Source organism: Ahaetulla prasina, chromosome 2 (assembly GCF_028640845.1).
Source record: "Ahaetulla prasina isolate Xishuangbanna chromosome 2, ASM2864084v1, whole genome shotgun sequence".
Taxonomy (NCBI): Eukaryota; Metazoa; Chordata; class Lepidosauria; order Squamata; family Colubridae; genus Ahaetulla; species Ahaetulla prasina.
The window spans coordinates 67,862,236-67,885,363 of NC_080540.1; the positions used below are offsets into that span (position 1 = coordinate 67,862,236).

The window sequence follows — 23,128 nt, forward strand, 5'->3', positions numbered from 1 at the left end:
TGGTTTATTTTAACAGTCGGTGTATAAGAAATAAGGCTTTCAATAGTTTTCTTGCATATGGTAATCATAACTATTATGACATTTGAATGCATTTCAATCAGTTGCTGATTCTTAAGCATACTGATGCTGTTTAACTCATAAGAATTAAATTTTGTTAAATTTACAAATGCTTTTATATCATGAAAAGTGCAAGTGCTTTAACTCAGAGTATGTTTCTTGACTGAACATAATTGCTTATTATATTATATGCTATTCTTCAGACTGATAAGAGTAAAAAGCAGCAGAAAAAAAACTCTGAAAAGCATATTTCAGCTTATTAGACATTTAAACAAATATAAAAGTAATAATATGATTATAGTTTCACAAAGGACAAAAAAATACTTCCCTGTACACTTAATGTAACAATTTAACTTTTGAATTTGTTAATTGGGTTTTTTTTAAAAAAATTGCAGGTGTGACTTTTAAGTTTTAATGCTTCAGATAAAATAGCACACTTTTGAAAATCAGTATAAGTGAATGCAATTAAAAAGCCATGACCAAATGTAATCACTGATTGATTGATTATGTGCTATCAAGTCTTGGTGACATTCATGGTGGAATTCAATTTTTTTTACTACCGGGTTTGTGGCCGTGGCTTGGTGGGCATGGTGTGGCTTGGTGGGTGTGGCAGGGAAATGATATTGCAAAATCTCCATTTCCTTCCCACTCTGGGGCCAGCTAGAGGTGGTATTTGCCAGTTCTCTGAACTACTCAAAATTTCTGCTACTGGTTCTCCAGAACTGTCAGAACCTGCTGAATAGCACCTCTGGTGACATTGCATAACTACACTTCCAGGGCAATCTGTCCCCAACTTGACTGTGCACCTAACATCACCATCATTGAACCCTTCCCTCTTGCTGCCAGTTGTCCCTTTCTCTACTAGCATTATAATTTCTCATAGGAGCTGGATCTTCATATGTCTAAAATACTGGTCATTTGAGCCTCTAGTAAAAAGTGTGAATTTATTTGTTCCATGATTGGTTTGTTTTCTTCACTATCCATAATATTCTGAGGAGTCTTTTCCAAGGCCAAAGTTTAAAAGCATTAATACGTTTTCTATCCTATCTATTGGAATTTTTCTATCAGCATAGTGCAGGTTCTTGATGTTTGTTCCTTCATTTTTAAAACCATGCTTATCTACTTAAATTCACAGACTCTCAATATACATATCTGGCATGCAAGTTGAATAAACAAAAGAAAGAACATACAGCCTTATCTGGCTCTGTTATTAACCTTGAGCTAGTCTGTTTCGCCATATTCTATCCTGAACTGTGTTCTGCGTATACGTGTAAATACAATGAGAAATTCTGGGATCTAGTTTTCCTTCTCACATGCTATCTACCTGACACAGTTTATACAATTACAGGTCTTTCTGTAATTACTGAAGCACAAATTAACATTTTTGCTTGATTGATTTTTTTCAATTATCCAGTGCATATCAACATCAATGTTTTTTAAGACCAGGCTGAACATCTGGCATCTTTCTTTTCATGTAGGATTGAAATCCTTTTTAGATGAACCTGAATATTATTTTGCTAGTGTGTGACATCAAGGATCTTGTATGATAGTTTCCACACACCCTTAGATTTCCTTTTACTAATTACCCAAAAAGGGAATTTAAGAATACTATATAGACTGATCTGTTGTTCACTGTCTTTTTCCAGATCTGCTGACATAGCTTGATTAGAACATTTAGAGTATCCTCAGCTGCTTGCAATATTTCTTTTGACATTACATTAATTCTTATAACCTTCATATTGTTAGTGACCAGAGTGCTCATCTAACCATCTAGTACTAAAGGTACTCGTAAGTTAGTGGCCCCAAAGGAGGTGGTCCGCAACTTGGGCGTCCTCCTAGATAGACGGCTGTCCTTTGATGAACATCTGGCGGCCGTCTCCAGGAGGGCCTTTTACCAAGTTCGCTTGGTCCGCCAGTTGCGTCCCTTCCTTGACCGGGATGCCTTATGCACGGTCACTCATGCTCTGATTACATCTAGGTTGGATTACTGCAATGCTCTCTACATGGGGCTGCCCTTGAGGTGCATCCGGAGACTACAGTTAGTCCAGAATGCGGCTGCGCGAGTGGTAACGGGAGCCGCTCGTGGCTCCCACGTAACACCACTACTCCGTAGCCTGCACTGGCTTCCTGTGGTTTTCCGGGTGCGCTTCAAGATTTTGGTTACCACCTTTAAAGCACTCCATGGCTTAGGACCCGGGTACTTACGAGACCGCCTGCTGTTACCTTATGCCTCCCACCGACCCGTACGCTCTCACAGAGAGGGTCTCCTCAGGGTGCCGTCTGCCAAACAGTGTCGGCTGGCGGCCCCCAGGAGCAGGGCCTTCTCTGTGGGGGCACCGACACTCTGGAACGAACTTCCCCCTGGCTTACGTCAAGTGCCTGATCTTCGGACCTTCCGTCGTGAGCTCAAAACACACCTATTTATTCAAGCGGGACTGGCATAATAGTGTCAAATTTTAATTTGGGGCTTTATTAATATTTAAAAAATTTTAAAACTAAATTTTAACCGGGTTTTATTATTTATATGTCTATTTTAAATATTTGGCCTATTTAATAAGTTTTTTAGATTAATGTTTTACTTTGTATATTTATGTGTTTTTTATATGGCTGTACACCGCCCTGAGTCCCTAGGGAGATAGGGCGGTATAAAAATATGAATAAATAAATAAATAAATAATAAATAAAGTTCTCTGTGTTCTAAGTATGTTCTTCTAAGGTAGTGGTCCGCTACCTTTCCAGATTTATGGACCAGCCTGGTAAGGGGAGAGAGGGGATGGTTCTGGGCTGTGCAAGCGGTGGGTGTGCACGCTTGTGTATGCAGTTCCATTTGCACAAGCAGTAGGTGTGTAACTGTACCACTCATACAAATGGAGCTTAACATGTGAGTGCAAGTACCAGCTGTTCGTGCAGGTGGATTTACATAACATAACATAATGTATGGACCTGCTCCCCCACTGCTTGTGCAGCCTGGGATTGGGGACCCTGTTCAAAGCTACTTTCAATTTTGACATTTCTATTTTACAAAATATAAGTATCTGTATATAAATTTATAAACCTTCCATTTTTCTTTGATCTTTTTTGAATCAAATACTATTGACTGGCATACCAATTTGAAGGTTGAACTTCTTTGGAAGTTCAGAGATTTTTTTTGGAAAATTTTCCTTGTTTTTCTATTTCTGTTTCAACCTTCAATATTTTTACAGATACCATTGTAATAGTGCTTCTTGTCTTTTCTAACAGCTCTCTGAAATCCTTTGTTAAGTTTATTTTTCTTGGCTTGGCTTTCCTTTTCCTGGCAATTTTTACTGTCTGTCTGATATTTTATCTTTCACTATGTTGACTTTCCAATGTTCACACTTCTTGTTCCATGTAATTGTGTCTTTTCAGCCTTAGATTTTCTTTTCCTGCATGGCAACGTCAGTAGCTAGACAGCCAAAAGATTTAAATGTAGCCATAATGTAAGACGTTTTACCTCCAGAAGATTCTCAATTTTTTCTCAGTAGCATTTTGAGTGCCATCCAATCTTAGAAGAGTATCACCTGAATTGTATAATCAACTTCTTAATCTTCCTGTCTATTAGATTGTCTTGGTAAAATACAGGAAAGTTTTATCATTGCATCTTCCTGTGCATTATGAAAGGATGTGTCTGCCATTATCAGTAAAGTGATCACCCTCCTTCAGCATCTTCTTACATCATTTCTGCCTAATATAAATGTCTGCTTGCCTCAATTGGGTGGCTGGATTGCTTTCATGCCTTGAGTACTGGGAATACTCTTGTCACTCACTCCTAGAGTTCTTTACTCAGCTCTTCCAGGAATATCCCTACCATTATGAGGCATCTGAGCAGGATTTGAGATTTGGTGGTAGAAGAGAAATTTAGGCAGTTATAGCCTAAAAGGATAAGACTTTCATATGAATTATAGTCTCTTAAATTTTTGAAGTAACATGCCCTCAAAAACCATTTCCTATGTTGTTACAGTTGGATTATAAAGCCACAATAACCCAAGATTGTAGATTCTGATCATTATCAATGATGATTTAACCTTATTGTAAGAGTAATACATTTTTTTAACCTGACATTCAATGTTTCTTAGTGATCCATAACTATCACTTCCACCGGCCAAACATAAAATCTAATAGAATAAGCTAATGATTATCTAAGTACACGGTCTTTAACTTTAATAGAATCTGGAAACATAGCATCAATAAGATTTTCCCCCTAAAAATTAAGCTCTATTAATAATAATCTCTAATTATAAAGAATTTAGCAGGCCAATATGGTTCATTCAACAAATTGTGATGATAGAAGTCAGGTATTAGGCATGAATACAACAATTAAAAGAAATACTAAAGAAAATAGTTTCATAACATTCTCATTCTGCTACATTAAACTTCTTTTTAAGTATTGTTAATGCATTTTGTGCAACAGCACCATATGGAAAATTCTACCTCGAGTATTCATATAATTTAAATTTACTTGGAAAAAACAGTAAATATGAGAATATCTGCCCATAAAGACATTCTATCATTAAAATACAGTAATAAGTTAATGTTTCTTGAAGCAGTCACTTATATGTGCACATGCCCCTTGTCTTCATAAAGATCAGCCATCTGTTTCAAAACCCCAAAAACATAATTTTATTTTGCAGTGTTAAAGTGGGTAAAAGAGCAATAAAGTTGCACTCTGATAATGGACTAGAACTGCTTTTGAAAATAAATGTCAGAATGACATATCTTTATTTGTCAACATTTCAGGCTATTGCTAAAACAAATACTCAACCTTAATGATCTGTCTTAAACAGTATTGCATAAAAAAGTCTTTTGCCATGTACAAACTTTTTATTAATATTATTTATTCTCACCAATGTTTATACAGGTAATTTCACTGACAATTGGCAACAAGCCCACTGTAACCAACCCTTTTCCAGCTGTTGAGTCAGCTGATGTGACATTGATTTGTGCCACTCCTTCTCGGTTTTCCTTGGCACTTGTATCTGCAGCTCCTGAGATGGATGTTTCCTGTCCCTTCCTTCATCAGGACAAACAAGGGGTAGGTATGAATTGGGGGAAGATGTCAATAACACTAAATATTTCTCTTGGTGCCCACCATTATCCCTGATCTGCCTAATGCATTTTTACTGAGACAGGGCAGACGGAGAGAAAGCTAATACAATGCTAATTCCCACTTCTAGCATTTTTATAAGAATTGCTTACAGAAGAGCCCAACACATATTTTGGAAATAGAGTGATAATGGTTTTGTCCAATGCTTTGGTTAGAAGGCTCTCAATTGCCCTGAAGAAAAATAAACTATGGTGGTAGAAAATATCCTGGGAGATTAAGGATTGAGAGAAGCAACTTCATGAACTTTCCTTCAGGTAAATGATATACCACCATAATACTTTTGAACAGGGTTGGGATTAGCTTTTATGATGCTTTCAAAACCCTATTCACAAGACCTGGGGTAACAAATTTATCAACACATATAGTTGAATTCAATCAGTAACACTGGAAAACTGCCTTTCTACAGCTACATTCTAAAATCTTGCTGAAATATTTGGTTTGTTCAATATAGTTGAATATGGCCAGTTTTTAATCTTGTGCATTTTTTTTGCGCTCAGGTGCATGTATATTTTTAAAGATATTTTTCATATTTATAAACAAAATAATTATCTTCTAGGTCCCCATTTCAATTTTCCGCAACCCAGTATTGGAGCTAGACGTTTATGATCATCAGGGGAATAAATTTGACAATTTTAGTTCTCTTACTATAACCTGGGAATCAACAGACCATTTACTAGCTAGCATAGAGGCCAGGATGCCTATGGAATTGTCTATGAAAGATCATGGAAACAGTCAGAAGAAAATGCAAGGTACTGTTCCCTCACATTTTTTAAAATATTCATTCAGTTCCCTTGTGATACTAATACTGCTTATTCCATCACTACCAGCCTTTGCTTTCTGCAATGAAACTTTGTTCATAGACCCAGAAAGTTATTTTGAAAGAAGTGTCATATTTTTCTAAGGATATTAAAAAATGGGAGGGGCTGTGTAACTTTGAAGACTACTTTATTGCTGTGGTCCTGTGTTCTGATGGTTTATTCAGCAGTACACACTGCTTTTCCAATTTTCTCTGCCCTTTTTTAGGTCTGCAAACTGTTTTAGTTCATCATAAACCAGGAGCAACAATAATATCAGCTACCGCAGTTGGCTATCAGCTTACCCATTTGATTACTAATGAAGTAAAGAAACCGGTAATACCATTTTATCTCAGATTACTGCCCCAATAAGATATATCTTTTATTTCTATTTCCTAATACAATATTAATATACTGTATTTTACCATCATTCTAAAGTATTATAATTTAGACCCGTAGAAGTAAAACAAAATACTAAAATGGATTTTCTAGCTTTGAAATCCATCCTCCCCTTCCTACGCATTATTCTTTTTGGTAGCCTCTAAATTGTTCTTTGCATATTTTTCTGTAAATGCAGGTTTAACCTGAAGAAGGTTCAGTTGTCAAAAAACTGACTGTAATATCAGAGTTAACCATAAGCAGTATAATCTTGGACTCATGATCACAATAGAGCCCAAAATTTCTATTGCTAAGTGAGCTGTTAAATGAATTTTGCCCCATTTTCTGACTGTTCTTATTATAGTTGTTAAGTGAATCATTGCAGTTGTTCAGTTAGTAACCCAATTGTTAAGTGAATTTGTCTTCCCCATTGACTTTGCTTGTCAGAAGGTCTCAAAAGATGATCACAGGACACTGCAACGGTCATAAATATGAGTCAGTTGCCAAGAGTCTAAATTTTGATCATGTGATGATGGGGCTCCTCCAGTGGTCATAAATGTGAAAAATGGTCATAAGTTATTCTGAATGACCAACCCAGATTGGATCCTGCAGACTTAATATTTGCATTTACATATTTTTAATTATATTTAGTGCATTTAGGTTTGAATACAAGGGATTGTAGAACTAAGGTAAGGTGTAACATTTGTTACTGAAGACTTAGTAATATTATGCCTCTAAACAGTAGCATATATTTTCCCTGAATGAATTGGCATGCCTAATCTTTCAAGAAAATATACTGAAAAGAACTGTATCCTTGTTTCCATATTCTTGTTCCCAAGTTGGAACAAGGGGTGGGGGGGGAATGCTGAAAATACTAAGTTTGGAAAACAGTCAGATCATCACTACTTAACATTTCAGCAGGCCAAATTCCTTGTGTCAGGCCTGGAAGCCATCTTTTGCATTGGGCCTTCAGGCCTGCCACATTTACTACTATGGGAAACTGGGAGGGGGGATTGTATGGAGTAGGGGTGATATATAGTCATAATAACATTCCTTTCTCAGAGAGTCAAGGATTCTTGCCTCTCACATGGAGGGGTGTGGCTGGGAGGCATCTCCAGTTGGGACGGTGCTTTGATTTGACCATGTGATGAACTTGTGGGCGCTGGGCAGGGATTTGGACTTTACTATGGGTGGGGAAAACCTGGAAACTTTCAGATTTGGGTTTTCCCAGATGTGCCAATATGGCATCTCTAATAAAATGGACCTTTGAGGAATTTCAAGCCTCGGAGTCTTTTTTTGTTCGGGATGCTACTTGGAACCCTAACATCCTGCTTATTATAATTTTGAAGAACAGTAGACATAAATTTCCAATTTATGTGAATTATAATTATAGGACTTCCATCCTACATGTCACAAAATAATGAAGAGGACTATAGAGTAAACTTGAATTGATAACTCCAAATCCATTCTACATTCTAACTTCATTGTTATGATATATCTAAACTCTCATAGCAAAAATTTGAAAAGAATCTTATAATAGTCAGGTGACTAGTTCATGTTGCTCCGTACTGTTGATCAGGGATGAAATCTAAAAATTTTCCCTACCAGTTCTGTGGGTGTGGCTTAATTGATGGGTGTGGCTTGGTGGTCAGATGACTGGGTGGGCGTAGACAATAACAATAAATAATAAAAATAATAAAGTATAAAAAACAATAAGAGGTACGAAAAACCAACTTTCACACTTTACACACAAACAACACAACACAACTTGACTCAAACACAATGTAAAAGCAGCTGCACCTCACCCAATCTGGCTTCCAGCCCATTTCTGTTCGATTCTTTCAGAGTTACTGTGAGTTTTTTTACCAAAAAAAATCTTTTTTCTAATCAGGAAACATACCGGTCTACCAGGCTTGCTTTAGTCTAGGAGAGCCGTACTGGTCTACTTGCCTTTTTTGGGAGTGGACCGGTCTACGTTCTTTAAAAATAGAGGCACCGGTCTACTAATTGCCTTTTTTTTGGGAGTGCACCGGTCTACCTTCTTTAAAAATAGAGGCACCAGTCTACTAGCCGCCTACAGCGCTGGGCAGTCATTTGAAGCGCCGGGCAGTCATTTAAAGCTGTTTGCAGCTATATCACAACCGAGAGCTTCAGGGACAGAGAAGAGGAACAGCAAGACATGGGCAGTGGGGAGGGGGCGGGCAGGGATTTTTGCTACCAGTTCTCTGAAGTACCTGCCCTGATCGCTACTGGATCACGCGATCCGGTCCGAACCGGGAGCATTTCACCCCTGCTGTTGACAGTGAAAATGATTTTTCCAGGTCTTAAAAGTTGAAACGCTTTGCATGCAAAGCTTGTCTTCTACTGTTGACATACAGTTTCTCCGTTATTTGTATTTTTGTGGGATGGAGCTCTTATATGTTTACACAAACATGCAAATAATAAATGTTTAAGTATTTCCAAGGTCAAAATTAATATTTCATCTAAGATAATTCATCTAGATAAAGATGATTGTCAGTTCACTTTAGGAAATAATTATAACAGTACTTAGAGAAATTATTTTTTAAAAAATAATAATTTATAAATTGATATACTGCCTGTATCCCCTATTACTGAAATATATTTGGCTATTACACAAGGGTTGTATTTTTCAGTACAAATATATAAACAGAACATCCAAATAATTATTTAAATAATACATATAAATATATTTATGTATTTAATTACCAAACCAAGTTATGCAGCTATTATGCTTCTTTATTTATTTATTTTATTATTTTTCATATCTTGGAACCACCCATTTCCCTCAAACTCTGAATAAAATTTAGTGCCATTTATTCATATATAACACATGATAGGAGGATTTCATTTTTATGTAATGCCATGAATTTGTTAAGTTTTGATATTGTCATGAAAGTAAGGAAATGGAGGAAAAACAAGAAATTTGGATAAGAAATTAGAATTAGATTAATATCAGGAAGGTATGAAGCCAATGTTTCATGGAGCTCAGTTAGCTAACACAATTAGATAAAATACAAGCTGCATTCATTGTTGATGAATGCAGCTTGTATTGATGATAAGCTGATGGTTGGGATTATTCTGGAGAGCATATTGAAATACATTGGCATTCATAAATATAAATATACAAATGCATGTTTTCTTAAAATAAAGATCTGGTAATGCTGAACTTGTTACTAGAACCAAATAATCTAGAATCTACTTTTTTTCAGAGTTAAGGGTGGACATGAATACAAGTCTCCCTAGTTCTAGTCCAATGGTACCAGTCTAGCTTACTTTTCTAAATCATTCTTCCATATTGTTATCATCTTCAATATCTATTTTGCTTTGTTTTCTTGCTTCATCTTTATAGTATCAAGCTCTTTTACCTGTAAATGCAGGTATTAAACTAATACTTGTGGAAGATGTTAAAATGAATCCTAAAGAAGTGACTATTTATAATCATCAGGCAGTTAAGGTAGGTCTGTGTGTTTGTATCTGTATATGTGTACCTCTCCCGAAAATAAGCCATAGCATGTTTTTACACATGTGCCCCCAAATAAGCCCTACTAAGAGCCTGCACAGCCAGTAACTGGCCCATTTCGTCAGGTTGCTCACAGTGTCACAGCCACAAGGTGGGTGGTAGTGGAGCTGCCCTACACGCGCCCCACATCAGCTTAACTCAGGGCCTCTGGAGTCAGGTCATCCATGCCCTGACACCTGCCTCGTGGCTTCAGCATGGCAGCCATATCCAGTAGGAACTCACATGGCTCCTGGCCCACTTCTTCTGTTTGCTCATGGCTACAACAGAGTAGTAGGCCGAATAGTGTGTAGCCATAAGGTGAAGAGCATGGATGGCCTTGCCTAGGGCATCTGAGGTAAGCTGGTGCAGGACACATGGAGCAGCTCCAACCCACCCTGCCTCATGGCAGTGGCACCAGTGTGCCACACAGCCTGTTGCCCTGCCACAAGCAAACAGAAAATGTGAGTCTCCCGTACATGGGGGAAAAAATAAGACATCCCCCTGAAAATAAGCCCTAGTGTTTATCTTGGAGGCCAAAAAGAAAATAAGACCCAGTCTTATTTTCAGAGAAACACAGATAATAACTGATATCTCAGTGTGAATTTTCTAAAATGTGCTTTTCTTCACAGGCCGAACTGATTATTAATGGGGGCTCTGGATATTTTTTTATTAATACTAGCGTTGTTGACATTGTTAAAATAGTATATGAAGAAGGTAAAGACATCGCTCTGGTAAGTATTTATGATGCAAATAATTTATTTCTTCTTTTGAGGAAAAAAAAACATTGAAAATCCTTTGGATTTTGTAAAGTGTATTGGGAGAACTTTAAATCAAATGATCTTAAAAATACAGACTTGCAAAAATCATGGAATAAGAGTTCACCACGTCCTAATTATGTCAGGATAGTAAGAAGACATGTAAGTCTGTTCTGCTTTGTTCCAAAAGCAAAAAAACATTCTTAAAGGAGCTGTGGTGGCGCAGTGGTTAGAATGCAGTATTGCAGGGCAGCAGTTCAATCCTGACAAGCTCACGGTTGACTTAGCCTGCCATCCTTCCAAGGTTAGTAAAATGAGAACTCAGATTGTTGGGAGCAATATATTGACTCTGTAAACTGCTTAGAGAGGGCAGTAAAGCACTATGGAACAGTATAGAAGTTTAAGTGCTATTGCTACTGCTAAAGTAACAGGCTAGTTCTAGTTGGTACCAAGCTAGAAAATAGGAGATTGTGAATTCTAGTCCTGCCTAGGGCATGAAGCCAGCTATGTAACTTTGGGCCAGTCACACAGTCTCAACCCTAGGAAGAAGGCAATGGCAAACCACCTCCCAAAATATTGCCAAGAAAACTGTAAGGGCTTAGGCCAGCAATTGCCAGAAGTCAAGACTTTATTTGAAACCACACATACACACAGAGAGACAGAGAGACAGAGAGATAGACAGACAATATCCATTGGGGGTGAATGGGGGCAGTTTCTTAATGGTCGGATGGGCCTTCACTATATTCTGTATAAATTTACTTTGCTCAAGTTAGACTTATATTCAGCAAAGTAAAATTCTGTCTGGAGTGTGACTATTATCATATTGAGTAAACACCAATTAATTAAATAACAATTTACCATTCAGCCTGACATTCATCCAAATAATTTCTGTCCTTTCATGTTTTTACATCCTTATTTATATAACTTGCTTTACATGTGGATGAGTGTGAGAGTTTTAAATTTGAAGACGAGATCAGCCTTGTCTCTTCTGATGTCAGCAGCTCTAGGATATAATATATTTTGGACCATGAAATAGAAATATTGTAAAGCTAAATCAATTGATAAATCTCATTGCTTTGTGTGGCATTTGAAGTTCCCTGTGTCTAGGTAATGAAATTAGACTAAATCCTTTACAAAGTGTCAGACTTTCATAGGCTATCTGCTTCCAATGGTTTCAAAAAATGTGTGAGCTCAAAGATAGTGACAGCCAAAGCTAAAAGAAATGGGTTGAAGACATTACAGAAAATTGTAATACCTTGTGAGATATGACAAAAAGCCCTTGTGATTAAAAGTTTTCACTGAAATGTGAAATTGTTCTTCAGGAACATAACCTCCATCAATTTATGTGGTGTCATTAAGAATAAAATGTTCAGCAGTAGAGATGCTTTCTTTTTTCCGTAAATTCAGTCTGTATACTCCCTTTTAAGGACTTATTTATAAAATCCTTTCTTGCCAAGATTTGTGTTTTGTTTTTCTCTTCCTGTTTCCAAAGAAGGAATACAAGACTGGAGGCTAATAGTTGCATTAGAAGCAACTGAATGCAGTTGTTACCTGCAGGTTGTTTCTATTGTCTTGGTGAAATTAGATTCCTCGAATATATTTTAAAACTTCATTTGGAACGAACATCTTCTGTGGAAAAATGTCCTCCTTAATCTTAACTACACAATTTTCTTTTGTCACTGTTACTTACCATTTGTTATTTCCTTAAAGCACAATAGCTTTAAGTAAAGAATAGTCACAATAACTAATTAAGAACATTTGATTTCATTTTCATCTCCTTATTGTAGATATATCCCTTATATCCAGGGTCAGTATCTGTAATGATACATGACTTGTGTCTTGCATCTTCCACCATTGCTAAAACTGATGTGTATGTTTCTAATATACAAGGAGTATATGTTGGAATTGTTGATAAGGTTAGTATTCAGTTCTAAATGAATGGTTTGCTACACTGTTTACTGTGACAATAAAATATATATTCAAAGATTCTTCAAGATTAATTCATTATGGGCAAATGGTTAGAGTTTCATTTATGATTTATTTTGCTCGAAGGAATACATTTAAGAATACCAATAGAAGAGAATATTTGTAGCTCAGGGTTGAACTGTGGGGTCCTTGGTGCTCTATGAGCTTGGTTGTTTTGTTGCAGACATTTCATTACCAGCTTATTATGTTATCTAGTTTGGTAATAAAAGTTGGCAAGAAAACAACCAAGCTCAGCAGGCACCAAGGATACTTCTAGATCATATTCTGTTCTACTGATAAGCAGCCAAGACTTTCTAAGGTGTCTAAAATATGTAACAGATCTATAGTTATATGTATGTATGTATGTATGTATGTATGTATGTATGTATGTATGTATAGGTATATATGTATATGTATATGTATAGGTATGTATAGGTATATGTGTATATATTAACATATTGCAAGTGAAAGCAGTGTTAATGGCTTTTCCCCCCAGAACTAAGTCCGAGTTCTAATAAAATATTGAGAAGTCATATTGTTTGAACATGGATATAAGAAGCTCATGCAACTTGAGCATGCATTTCAGTTTGTGGCCTATCCCACAATATGAGAGCCAATTCTAACAATCTAACCTATTTGGGCAGAGGGGGTTACTTAAGTATGGGGAGGAAAGTTGAAAGTCTCTTAGAAGCAGATTTAACCTATTTTTTTCTCCCCTAACCTATCCACCGAACTTCTCCAAAACAACCTGAATTTTGATAGCACAATTTAGAGTTAATTTAAAAAGGGGAATGAAATTGTTTTATCAAAAAGATATCCCTCACCATTCAGTCAGAACTGAAGAGGAAAAAAGACCAAGAAAATCCACTTGCTTTGGGCAACCATGACCTGGAGGATTGAGAATCTCCATAAACAGGCATTCCTCTATAAAAGAAAAGGGAAGGGGAAAAAAGTATAATTACCAAAAATTGCCATTTTGCTGCCAAATTTCAATGATGCAATCAGAGTTGTAGGGTATGCTTTGGGAACAGCAGGCAACCAACAGGCCTTGTCTTAACATAAGGGTGTATTTGATAAGCCTAAGGTAACTAAGCTAAATGCAGTTCAAAAGTTCAATTAGTATGTTCAGCTAGTTTGGTCAAGTGGCTATCAGACTAGAAACCAGGAGACTGGTAAGATCTAGTCCCACCTTAGCCATGAAAGATAGCTGGGTGACTTTGGACCAGTCATTCCATCTCAGCTCACTTCATCTCATAGGGTTACTGTTGTGGAGAAAATAGGAGAAGGAAGTCGTATTCCTATGTTCTCTCCCTTGACTTTAAAAATAACAAAAGGATATATAGTAAATAAATAAAATAGTGCCTTTATCACATTATTGATGAATAATGTGAAACCTCTTTCCCAGCGTTGACTTATTCCACAGTTTATTATAGAATGGCAAACGGGGATTATACTGTCTGTGAATGGTGTAGATATAATCCAGTACATCGAAGAAAGCTGACATAAAAGCAAGTTTGATTGCAATCTACAGTTGCTAAGAGATAGTGAAATCACTTTGATGGCAGTAATTCTGTACTAGTAGACTGATCGTGGTGCACAATATTTTAAGCTACAGATAAACAGAATGTATTGTTTGAATTGAAATGCAAAACTCTATAAATATGTATTGTAGGTAGAAATTGGCAAAAGTGTTAAAGCCTATGTCAGAGTGCTGGATGCTTCGAAGAAATACTTTCACAGTAAAAACTTCAAATTCATGAACTTAACTCTAAGAGCAGCATCTCAGATTATTTCCTTAAAGTAAGTGCGATGTTAATTTGTTATACTCTGTTTTATATTTATGACTGTCACAACATTCCATGATCACATTATCATCATTTCAGTGCTTCACAGCTAGCTTCTGACAAGCCGAGTTGATAGAGAAGCTGGCAGGAAAATCACAAGTCACAGTCAAGTAATGTCTTGCTTAAGAATCACACAGTAATTTGCTTAATCACAATGAAAGTGAGGTCATACATCCATTGCAGTCACAAGATGTCTAACTTAATAACACAGTTATTAAGTTTTTGGTTATCTTTTCATTGTTGTTCTGACCTAGGCTTCCTGGGACAATAAAAAGCACACGATCAGTCCCAAAAACCCTCAACAACCCGTCATGAGTCTCAAAAGTTTGTAAAGAGTCCAACAGAAGTCTTCCATAGTCCTTCGGGATAAGACTGATAAGCACCCACCTTTATCTCCCTTGACACACTGCCAAAGACCTAATTTGCAGTTAGCTTTGCAAGGCCACTCGGAGCACAGAGTCAAAATGGAGCTTCAGAATTTAAACGGATTAGAATGAACAAAGTTGCTTCCTGCAAAGGCTCACATTCTTTTGCTCCTCCTTTATGTCTTATGGGAGGGGCCAATTATCTCCAATGGTCCCTTTTGTCTTAACTGTTCTTGCCTTCTGGCAGCTCTGCGCATGCATGCACTGGGAATAGGCTCCCTGCTCCTCTGCCTCGCTGATGTGCTGCTCTGGAGGCAGCACATAACTCCCAGATGGTCCTGGCCCCCTCTCTGCCTCCGACGCAGAGCCTTCATCCAAGCCTTTCCCAGACTCTAGGACTGGCCCATGTTCCTCCCCAACCTTCTCATTGTCTGACTCTGCTGCCAGCTCCACAGGCCACCGGCAGACCACTACAATTGTTTTATACAGCTCATCACATAGTCTTGTTGATATTTCTCACTATGTTATCTGCTCATCATTGCAAATGGATACAACTGAAAATTCTGCATTGAATTAAATTGAGGCAATTGCTCTTTAGTGCTTCTAAAGGCACATTCAGATGTCTACTAATTCATTTTATTATTTCAGAGCCCTTGGTGAAACTTCTGATGAATACACAGCTGTTTTTCTTGTGCAAGGCATGGCCATAGGTCAAACCAGTGTTACAGGAGTTGTCACTGACAGATATGGTGAAAAGATCTATTCGGTTCCACAGCAGATTGAAGTAAATATATTCATTGTTAGCTATTCATGCTTTTAGGGTGACTTTTTATAATCATGCTTCTCAGCCAGAAAAGCTCATCACTCAAAATGATTTTAAAAACTGAAAGCAAAATTATTTTAATGGACAAATACCCGTATCATTAGGCAGAAATATGGATGTGGTAATGCTTTGCACTTAGCTTGATAAATCAGGAAAGACGTTACTAATCATGCTAGTAAGTATCAGAGCCTAGATGATTCTTTTGCTTTCTTTGCACTTATCCAAACAAAGGAGGCCATGGAATTAAATGTTGGGCAGTGATGAGGATGGAAAGGACAAGCAGAAAGTAGAGGAAAAATGCACTTGAGATAATAGTTCAAAACGAAGCTGAGGATTAATAAGATAAATGCCATGAAAATGCTCAAGCTCCAAAGTTGTTGCAATAGGATAAGGGTAATTTGCTGGATAATAAAATAATTTTAAAATGAAAGAAGACGACAACAAGGATCGGAATTGGCAGAACACAGCCACAAACAAGGGGGGAAAACACTAAAATGCTTTTCAAAGTAGGAAAATTTAAGAGAAAAATAATGGCAAGGCAGAGGGGCGGAATTGCAAACTACTTTGAGTGCAGAAGTTTAAAAGGACAAAATAAAGCCACTCTAAAAAGAAAAATCAAATGTAGAGCAGGAAGGTATGCTGAAATGAAAATCGTTATATTGTTCCATTATAGTTGGATTTTAACTTTATAAATAAACATTAATTTTTCTCCTAGGTATTTCCTCCTTTTAAATTGATACCAAAAAAAGTCACCTTACTCATAGGTGCAGTGATTCAAGTAAGTTGTTTTGAAATTATTATGTCTGAACTAATTATTTCCTAAGAGGGACATTAGTGTATGCTTGAATAGAAAGTAATCTTAACCTTATTCCTTGATGTGTGGTTTTCCATCAATCTGCGTAGCAACTTTACCCAATTTGGTAATTTCCAAATGCTTGGCTACTATAAGTTCCAGAATTCTTAAACTGAAAGTTCAGTAGAGAGCAATTTCTTGATGAGGATGACTAGAAGGCAATGTTAGAACTAAAAAAAATAATCATTTCCAGACTTTTAGCTGCCTTATCCTCAGAGTTCGCACATATCAAACTTAAAAAACTGTGGGAAACATTTTTCATCCATTCCAATAACTATTCAATAATTATAGGTAGTCTTCGCTTATCTACCACTAGTTCAGCAACTGTTGGAAGTTAGGATAGCACTGAAAAAGGAGACTTATGACCAGTCCTCAAAATTGTGGCTGTCACAGTGTCCCTGTGGTCACATGATCACTATCCAGGTACTTGGAAGTCAGCACACATTTACAATGGTTGTGGTATCCCGCAATCATATGATTGTCCTTTGTGACCTTCAGAACCAGTTTCTGACAAGAAAAGTCAGCGGGGAAGCCAGCAGAAAGCCACTAGTCACACGTGACTTCACACTAACAACTGCGGGTGACTCACTGAAATGAAAGTTGGCACAATCACGTGGTATTTCAGTTTACAACCACCTCGCTTAGCGACTGAGTTGCTGGTCCCAATTGCAGTGGTTGAGGACTATCTGTAGATTGGAATGTTGCAAGGAAAGAAAAGTCATAAGAGAAATCTAACAAGTAATTTGATCTTGAAAGTATATATCCAGGTGAATAAAAAAAAAAAATACAAGCATTTTATACTCATCCTCAACCTTTCAGTGCATCACATAAAAGTCTACTTGCTGTACACATGCATAATCCCACACACGTCCAAGGCTTTGGTGTGTGGGATTATGCATGAGTACAGCAACTTTGAATGTGTGTGTGTGGGGGGGGGGACCTGGAATATGTGTGTGTAAGGGGGGGACCTGGAGCCTAGAAACCATAAGTTGGGCGAGAGTGAATTATATGCTTAATAATCTGCCTCTTCCTCTTCTGTCGTCTTTAAATAACAATATAATGACAAATAGCTTTGTATCATTGGCAACTTCAGTTTGCATCTGTTGTATTATTAGAATATAAGTACCTGTTACCAGATCTTATTCAACCTATAAATTGAGAACAAATGAGAAAGTAATTTTAATTTTTTTAAATAACTAACCACAGATTACTTCGGAGGGAGGGCCACAGCCTCAGTTCAACATCATCTTTTCCATCCATGATCCCAGCATTGCTTCCGTAAACAACAGTGGCTTTATAACTGGCAAAGCAGTGGGCAACAGTACCATACTGGGAATGGTTCAAGCAGTTCACACAGAAGCTGGCAAGGTTGTGGTTGCATCCCAGGTAACATCCTGATATATGTATATATAATACCTCTGAGCTGATGTGTAGGCTTATGAAAAGTTTTTTAAGCATCTCTTATCATTTTAAAATGAAGAATGGATCCCAGTTAATTGTTGGTAGATGTGCCATATGTAGGCTCTTTACAAATAAAGTACTTAATCAGTGGGAAACCATGAGCTCAGAGACATGGACTGGTAGATACATCATTATGTTCAAAGCCTTAGTGCCATTCAGAGAAAAAGATAGACATGATCAATTCAAAAATGTGCTTTTTAATCTTAGCTAGATCCCCATCCAGATTTGATATTAAAATACTATTAACCCTTAAAATGACAGTTTAGGACAAGGCAAACTTTTTCATGGATGTATGGATGGCAAAGATGGCCATATCTTCAAGATTTGGTTATATCTACCACTGATTCAGTACTGTTATAATTAACTGACTGAAGGAATTGTCATTAAGCTAGGATTACCAGCACTGTATGTAATTTAATGCTGGGTTTTGCTTGTATAGTTTGTTTTATATTAGATAACATGTTATTTATTTTACCAGTTTCCTTAATGTCATTTTTGATCTTTTATGCTAAACCTCTAAAGCATAAAACCATAACAAATTGTACCAAACAAGTAAATATGTTCCAGGAGCATGCACAAGAGGCACTCTTATTTTTATTTTGGTTTTCCTTTTTCCTGTTTTTTAATAATTTGTTCTGAGAACTTTGATTATTGGGCTATAGCCCTATTACTATCAGTATGATAAATAATAACTTCTCATAGATTTTGTTTTCACAATGCAACATTATCCATGTACAGTAATGTTCACATTTTTTAAAAACCATATAACTTCTGTTGCAGTTCATGAAAAGAATGCTTAGTGAGTTGCAATCTTTATTCATTTCATTTGAACAGCAATCCTGCCTTATGTCAATATTTATTCCCTTTCCAAAATGAAGTGTGGATGAGTAAATCCCTGACCTTGATAAATCTCTCAATCTCTCTCTCTCTGTGTCACTCGGTCTCTGTGTGTCTCTGTGTCTCCCTCCCTCCCTCCCTCTCTCCCCCCCCCTCACACACACATCAAATTAAAGATCTATTTTCAATCATTTATTATCTAGCTATCTGTACGCGTTTTGTCCCATGAATATTGTCTACTATCATTGCTGATAAATAGAAACAGAAAACTCTAAACAAGGCTGTGTTCATGAATCTGTTACCCAGTTTTCAATATACTTTTTATTTATTTATCTATTTATTTTATTTGTCAAACATATATAAGATAACAGGTAAAAGTATAAACATAATTTTAATACAAGAAAAGAGTAAGAGTAAAAAGAATGTTAGGACAGGGATGGTAGGTACCCTGGTGCTCTTACACACACCCCTTACAGACCTGTTAGGAATGGGGTGAGGGCAACAGTAGACAGTCTAAGGTTAAAGTTGTGGGGGTTTTGGGAAGAAACCACAGAATCAGGTAGTGCATTCCAGGCATTGACCACTCTGTTGCTGAAGTCATATTTTCTGCAATCATGTTTGGATCTCTTCTATTTATGTATTGCTTTGCTTGGCTAGATTCTGATGAGCAAAGATTTCACATACTCACATGGCTTCGACTTTGAGTTTTTACAGTGTTCTGATTTATATATCACATCTGAAATTTCATCCATTATGTGTTGTATCTCACTTAGGCTTTAAGTCTTTTACTGTTTTTCTAATTCAGTGCAGAAATGAGCTATAAAAATTAAAGGTTAGACTGAAACTGCTAATCCCATCTAATCAAACTCCACCCTTTAGATTAACAATACAAGTGTTTCTACTTTAATTTCAAAAAGGAAATTATAATTCCCAAGATCCCAGAGGAAAAAATGGCACTTACCTATATCAGGCATCTCTATAGTTTAGAATAAATTGTTTGATTTTTTTTGATTATTCTCTTCATTCTTTTGTGTTATATGATTTGGGTTTATTATTTTTTATGTTATTGGTTAGTCGGTTGATTTGAGCCACACATTCACTTTTTGCAATTTTGAATTTTTTTGTGGGTCACTTTGACACGGTAAAGCTAGCTGGAGTCGCTTTGAATAAATAATTATTGGTGTTTCTAATGTTTAGATTCAGATGGTGAATGGCAACAAATATATATATTTTTTATTTTTTGTCACAACAGTATACACAAACAAATGTCATAGATAAAACAGCATATATATATATATATATATATATATATATATATATATATATATATATATATATATATATATATATATATATATTGAAGTACTTCCAATTTTACACGGAGAAAACCCGAATAACCAAAGACCTACATACAAACACCCACGAAAACCTCAGAAAATATATATATATATATATATATATATATATATATATATATATATATATATATATATATATATATAAAAGAAAATATATATATATGAATATATATATATATGAAAGAAAATACAGACATACAGCACAATTAATTGAATCGGTATAATGCTTTCTGATGTTCCTTTTAGGATAAAGTTGAAGTCGCTTTGAATAAATAATTATTGGTGTTTCTAATGTTTAGATTCAGATGGTGAATGGCAACAAATATATATTTTTTTTATTTTTTGTCACAACAGTATACACAAACAAATGTCATAGATAAAACAGCATATATATATATATATATATATATATATATATATATATATATATATATATATATATATATATATATATATACTTATAAATCTGTCTTTAGTTGTTTGGGTTTTCTCCCGTGTAATATTGGAAGTGTCTTGGCGACGTTTGACGAAGTCTCATTCTCCGTGCTTCTTCGCTGAAGCCTGAAGATGACGAATGAGACTTCACAAACGCTACAAGACATTTCCAATTTTACACGGAGAAAACCCAATAACCAAAGACCTACATACAAACAAATATATATATATGAGAAAGAAAATATATATATATGAATATATATATATATGAAAGAAAATACAGACATACAGCACAATTAATTGAATCGGTATAATGCTTTCTGATGTTCCTTTTAGGATAAAGTTGAAGTCGCTTTGAATAAATAATTATTGGTGTTTCTAATGTTTAGATTCAGATGGTGAATGGCAACAAATATATATTTTTTTTATTTTTTGTCACAACAGTATACACAAACAAATGTCATAGATAAAAAAGCATATATATATATATATATATATATATATATATATATATATATATATATATAAATATATATATATATATATATATATATATATATATATATATATATGAGAAAGAAAATACAGACATACAGCACAATTAATTGAATCGGTATAATGCTTTCTGATGTTCCTTTTAGGATAAAGTTGAAGTCGCTTTGAATAAATAATTATTGGTGTTTCTAATGTTTAGATTCAGATGGTGAATGGCAACAAATATATATATTTTTATTTTTGTCACAACAGTATACACAAACAAATGTCATAGATAAAACATATATATATATATATATATATATATATATATATATATATATATATATATATATATATATATATATAGGTCTTTAGTTGTTTGGGTTTTCTCCCGTGTAAAATTGGAAGTGTCTTGGCTGCTTCTTCGCTGAAGCCTGAAGTCTCATTCGTCATCTTCAGGCTTCAGCGTGCTTCTGGGAGCAATGTGTGATCGCAGCTGTTTCTTCCTTTAACTGCTAGTGGGGTTTGAACTGATTGGGTGGGAGCTTGGCTGTGCTCTGATTGGATGGGGTTTTTCTGTGCTCTGATTGGCTGGGGGTGTGTCCTGTGTTGGTGGGGGCTTGGTTGTGCTCAGTCTGGTCTGTGCTGCAGGGGGATTTGAGCTGGTGAGCTGCATAGCTGTTGTTTGGCTTTGTGGTTGTGCTACATCTTCATAGTGGGTCTGCTGCATGAATGGATTGGAGGGGTTTGAAATGGCTAATGTTGCAGCTGCCATTTCAAACCCCTCCAATCCATTCATGCAGCAGACCCACTATGAAGATGTAGCACGACCTCAAAGCCAAACAACAGCTATGCAGCTCACCAGCTCAAATCCCCTGCAACTCAGACTAATTTGAGCACAACCAAGCCCCCACCAACACAGGACACACCCCAGCCAATCAGAGCACAAAACCCCATCCAATCAGAGCACAGCCAAGCTCCCACCCAATCAGTTCAAACCCCACTAGCAGTTAAAAGGAAGAAACAGCTGCAATCACACATTGCTCCCAGAAGCACGGTTGAAGCCTGAAGATGACGAATGAGACTTCACAAACGTTGCCAAGACACTTCCAATTTTACACGGAGAAAACCCAACAACCAAAGACCTACATACAAACACCGTGAAAACCTCAGAAAATATATATATATATATATATATATATATATATATATATATATATATATATATATATATATATATATATATATATATATATGAGAAAGAAAATATATATATATGAATATATATATATATGAAAGAAAATACAGACATAAAGCACAATTAATTGAATCGGTATAATGCTTTCTGATGTTCCTTTTAGGATGAAGTTGAAGTTGAGGTAATTCAGCTTGAAGCTGTCAGAATCCACGTGCCTATTACTCGAATGAAAACTGGAACTCAGGTAAATCAAAGTATGACATTATTTCTGCTGTGGTGGCTGCTGCTCCAATAGTCAAATATGATTGGCCCTCAATGTAGCACTTTAATACTCACCTAATTTTAATCTTTTCCTTTTTTAAAAAAAAATGTCATATCCCTTGAAAAGGATAAAAGTTTTCCTTAAGTTAGTCTTTGTTTTCCAGATGCCGGTATATGTGATGGGCATCACTAGCAATCAGACCCCTTTTTCATTTGGAAATGCGGTGCCAGGCTTATGGTTTTATTGGTCTGTCACTACGAGGGATATCTTGGATGTCAAGTCAAGATTCAGTGAGGTAAACGCTAATTCCATATTATAATTTCATTTTTTTACAACTTTACTGGATTTAATGTTTCATAGAGTGTGATTTGGGGAAAATTGTCTTCTTCAGCAGTGGATATATAAATCATATATTCTAGATTGATATAAACAATCTTCTCCACCTTGGTATCTGAAGGTGTTGAAACTGCCCCCCACAAAAATATAAAAGAAGGGAGAAATTTGGGAATAGTATCTTTTTTTTTTTTGTTTACATTTATACCCCGCCCTTCTCCGAAGACTCAGGGCGGCTTACAATGTATAAGGCAATGTATAAGGCAATCTCCAGCTCTAACCCTAAGAGTT

The 23,128-nt window shown here is 36.1% G+C and overlaps 1 protein-coding gene across 3 annotated transcripts in view; it reads left to right on the forward strand.

Moving 5' to 3' along the window:
- NUP210 (nucleoporin 210) overlaps nt 1-23,128 on the forward strand; it is a 119,771-nt gene that overhangs the window by 72,350 nt on the left and 24,293 nt on the right. For all 3 annotated transcript variants that reach the window (XR_009153077.1, XM_058165748.1, XM_058165749.1), the window contains exons 16-27: nt 4,934-5,107; nt 5,736-5,928; nt 6,203-6,309; nt 9,722-9,826; nt 10,501-10,602; nt 12,414-12,542; nt 14,264-14,391; nt 15,449-15,584; nt 16,339-16,401; nt 17,683-17,862; nt 22,406-22,486; nt 22,668-22,799. Coding sequence is in view for 2 of the 3 variants with exons in the window: in XM_058165748.1 (XP_058021731.1) it covers nt 4,934-5,107; nt 5,736-5,928; nt 6,203-6,309; nt 9,722-9,826; nt 10,501-10,602; nt 12,414-12,542; nt 14,264-14,391; nt 15,449-15,584; nt 16,339-16,401; nt 17,683-17,862; nt 22,406-22,486; nt 22,668-22,799 (1,530 nt within the window). In the remaining variant the exon portion in view is untranslated. The remainder of the gene's footprint in view (nt 1-4,933; nt 5,108-5,735; nt 5,929-6,202; nt 6,310-9,721; nt 9,827-10,500; nt 10,603-12,413; nt 12,543-14,263; nt 14,392-15,448; nt 15,585-16,338; nt 16,402-17,682; nt 17,863-22,405; nt 22,487-22,667; nt 22,800-23,128) is intronic.